This window comes from Oryx dammah, unplaced genomic scaffold (assembly GCF_014754425.2).
Source record: "Oryx dammah isolate SB20612 unplaced genomic scaffold, SCBI_Odam_1.1 HiC_scaffold_18, whole genome shotgun sequence".
Lineage (NCBI taxonomy): Eukaryota > Metazoa > Chordata > Mammalia > Artiodactyla > Bovidae > Oryx > Oryx dammah.
In genome coordinates, this window is record NW_024070202.1 from 106,932,632 (window position 1) to 106,936,413 (window position 3,782).

A 3,782-nucleotide genomic window follows, 5' to 3' on the forward strand; every position below is an offset into this window, starting at 1 on the left:
TCCAGAAGGTCAATACACAGTGAAACGTAGAGAATGAAGAAAAGACAATAGTCAAAGAGATGGTTGTTAAGAATTTACATTTTTTTTAGAATTTATTTTTTATTTATCCTATTCTGTTCTCTGAGGACATTTTTTCTAAAGATTATATCATCTTCAGTTATGAAAAATTGCTTGAGTGTACCTTTACGTTTATGTATTGCAATCATTAAGTATAATAAATATTTGCAGTTTAAGGACTTAGGTCTATTTTTAATGCTGGAATGTTTATGGTGAAATCTCTTCAAATACTATTTCTTCACCATTTTCTTCATTCTTTTTTGCTCTGGAAACTATCTTTTCTAAGTGCAGCCTGTCATCTATTATTCATGTCTCTAAACTCCACTTTCAAAGTATTACCCCTCTTTCTGTATTCAAGTCTGAGTGGATTCTTAATGTGACCTCCCAAGACTCTATTTTTCTCCTTAACATTAGGTCTGGAAATCATTTTTTTATTGATTTTTAAAAATTATATGGCTATATTTCTTATTTCAGAGGTCCATAAAGCAATGGCACCCCACTCCAGTACTCTTACCTGGAGAATCCCATGGATGGAGGAGCCTGGTGGGCTGCAGTCCATGGGGTCGCTAAGAGTTGGACATGACTGAGCGACTTCACTTTCACTTTTCATTTTCATGCATTGGAGAAGGAAATGGCAACCCACTCCACTGTTCTTGCCTGGAGAATCCCAGGGACTGGGGAGCCTGGTGGGCTGCCATCTATGGGGTCACACAGAGTCAGACACGACTGAAGCGACTTAGCAGTAGCATAGTTGATCTATTTTTACACACTGATTGTGTTTTCCTGCCTTCCTTATTTATTTTTAACTTATTAAACATTTGAATAAATAGTATACCCTTTATTAATGTATTGGAACATCTTAACCATCCTTAATTATATTAGAGTTTTATGAAGATTCTTCTATAAAGTTAGTTTCATCTTGAATAAATCAAATTTCAATCATTTGCCTTGTTTTCCTCTTTAGTATGAAATTTTTTGGTATGCTTTTTAGGCACATATTTTGAGTGAAAGTCTTTTTGTTTTTGCCAGTATTTTTATTTTTATTTGGTCTTTCCACCTTTTCTTTCTTCCTCTCTTGTGGTTTTACATTTTTTTTGCTCTTCAGATGACTTCATGGGCCTTTTACATAGAATCAGGTCCTATATAATAGTGTCTCAGGCACTAGTGATCTAATGACAGAGCCAGCAAGCATACTGACTTCCTTGGAATCACTGTATCTAGCAGCCCAACAGCAGTGTTTTTTGTTTTGTTTTGTTTTAATCTCATTTTATGGGCCCAACTCAAGCCTGTAGTTTCAATCAACCATATTCGTACCCCATATCCCAAAACCTGTCCTGACCACATACCAGTTGAGTTCTAGGTATGATTCTCTGATTTCATAGTTGGACCATATCGTGTTTCTGATTAATTTGTTTGAAGAATTGTTTTGCTTTAAACTCTGGTTGTGTATTTGGGGGGTTTCATTTTATTTTTTATTTCTATGTGTTTGAAGTACAGAAGAACCTAAGAACTCATCCTGAGGATGAATATTTACTTTCTCCTTAATAAAATATAAATTAATAGTTCAAGTATACTGATAAAATTGTTCAGCATCATTAAACTTCATTTTCTGTGAGAAAATAGAGATTAGTGAAAATAGTGGTAAATGAAACAATCTGCCACTATCTTCTCATTAGCTTCAGCTAACGAATTTTAAGAAATGACAAATATTTTATTTTTTGAAAAGAAGACAGATCCCAATTTTTATGCAAAATCTACTAATTTTAAAAATTGATCAATAACTAAAATTTTTAAAATATCAATAAAAGGGAAATTATCTAATCAATATCACAGGACTTTGGGCTGATTGGATCCAGGAATTACTGATTTGTGACCTCTGGTATAAATTCTCACTTTGTATGAGCGTATCAACTTTTTTCCTTCTCTGCCTCTCAGCTCTAACATTTCTGTCCCAAGTGCAGCATTTTATTTATCTGTCAAAAGAGCATGGGAAGCAATCAGACATGGATCTCAGAAGTCATCCTGCTGGGATTCCAAATTGACCCAGAACTTGAAGTTTTCCTCTTTGGCCTCTTCTTGTTATTCTACAGCCTCACGCTGCTGGGGAATGGGGTCATCCTGGGGCTCATCTGCCTGGACTCCAGACTGCACACCCCCATGTACTTCTTCCTGTCACACCTGGCCATCGCCGACATGGCCTATGCCTCAAGCACTGTCCCTAAGATGCTGGCGAATCTTATAATGCAGAAGAAAACCATCTCTTTTGCTCCATGCATACTTCAGACGTTTCTGTATTTGGCATTTGCCGTCACAGAGTGTCTGATTCTGGTGGTGATGTCCTACGATCGGTACGTGGCCATCTGCCACTCCCTGTACTACTCGGTCATCATGAGCTGGAGAGTGTGCACAGTCCTGGCAGCCACGTGCTGGATTTTCAGCTTCCTCTTGGCTCTGGTCCATATTTCTCTCATTCTGAGGCTACCCTTTTGTGGGCCACAAAAAATAAACCACTTTTTCTGTCAAATCATATCAGTATTCAAATTGGCCTGTGCCGACACCAGGCTCAACCAAATCGTCCTCTCGGCTCCGTGTGTGTCTTAGTCGGGCCCCTCTGCCTGGTGCTGGGCTCCTATGCGCGCATCCTGGCCGCCGTCCTGAGGATCCCCGTCTGCGGAGGGCCGCAGGAAGGCCTTCTCCACCTGCTCCTCCCACCTCTGCGTGCTCCGGCTCTTCTTTGGCACTGCCATCCTCATGTACTTGGCGCCCAAGTCCAGCCATTCTCAGGAACAAAGGAAGATTCTGTCGTTGTTTTACAGCCTTTTCAACCCTATGCTGAATCCCTTAATCTACAGTTTGAGGAATGCAGAGGTGAAGGGTGCCCTGAGGCGATTTCTGGAGAAGAAGAGATCGTTGTGAGAGACTGTTTGAAGTGTGGTGTGTGAGCCTGTCTTCATGACTCTGAAACCTTGAATGTCTTTTTGAGTCCTTTAATTTAACAAACCCTGTACTCTTTATCTTTGGAATTCTTATAAAATGAAAAAATAAATACCTTTACTGTTTAAGCTCTTGATAGTAGCCCTGAGTTAAACATTACAAAATAGAAAACACAGTCTAATCCTATTCACGAATACAAATGCAAATATCTTAAAATATTAGTAAAACAAGTCCATAAAAATAAAAGTAAATTATGATAAAGTTTTTATCCTGAAACGTCAATAATTGTTTAACTTTCAAACAATGAAAAAAATTTGTCACATTAACAAAATATACAATGAAGAAATTGTTTGAAAAAAATTTAACATCAATTAATGGTAAAACTCCTTTCAACCTAAAGAAGATTTACCTCCAAAATGTAAATAAAACAATAAGAATAATAAATTAACTTCTTAATATAATCCATAATTAAAATGAAATTTTATAAAACGTCACCATGAATAACAAATTTGAAATTCTTAGAAATAAATCTAACAAAGGATGTACAAAACTATAAAGAGACAATTAGAAAAATTACTGAGGCACTGTGGTAACTAAATATACATATATATGATATGAGATATATCAGGCTCTTGAATTGAGAGACATAATATTGCAAATATTTAGTATCTCCAAATTGATGAATATATTCAGTGTAATTCTAATAAATATCTTACAATATCTCAGAAATGTGTGGGTATCTGCAGAACTTGAAAAGCTGATACTAAAATATGAAGAGCAACAGCTAGACC

At 36.7% G+C, this 3,782-nt stretch overlaps 1 protein-coding gene across 1 annotated transcript; it reads left to right on the plus strand.

Annotated features, from left to right (window-relative positions):
* Positions 1–2,043: 2,043 nt before the first annotated feature.
* Positions 2,044–2,973, plus strand: LOC120877721 (olfactory receptor 2A12-like). Its single transcript, XM_040260078.1, is given in 3 exon segments — positions 2,044–2,635; positions 2,638–2,720; positions 2,722–2,973. Coding segments are annotated over 3 exon segments (927 nt in total).
* The last annotated feature ends 809 nt before the right edge of the window (positions 2,974–3,782 follow it).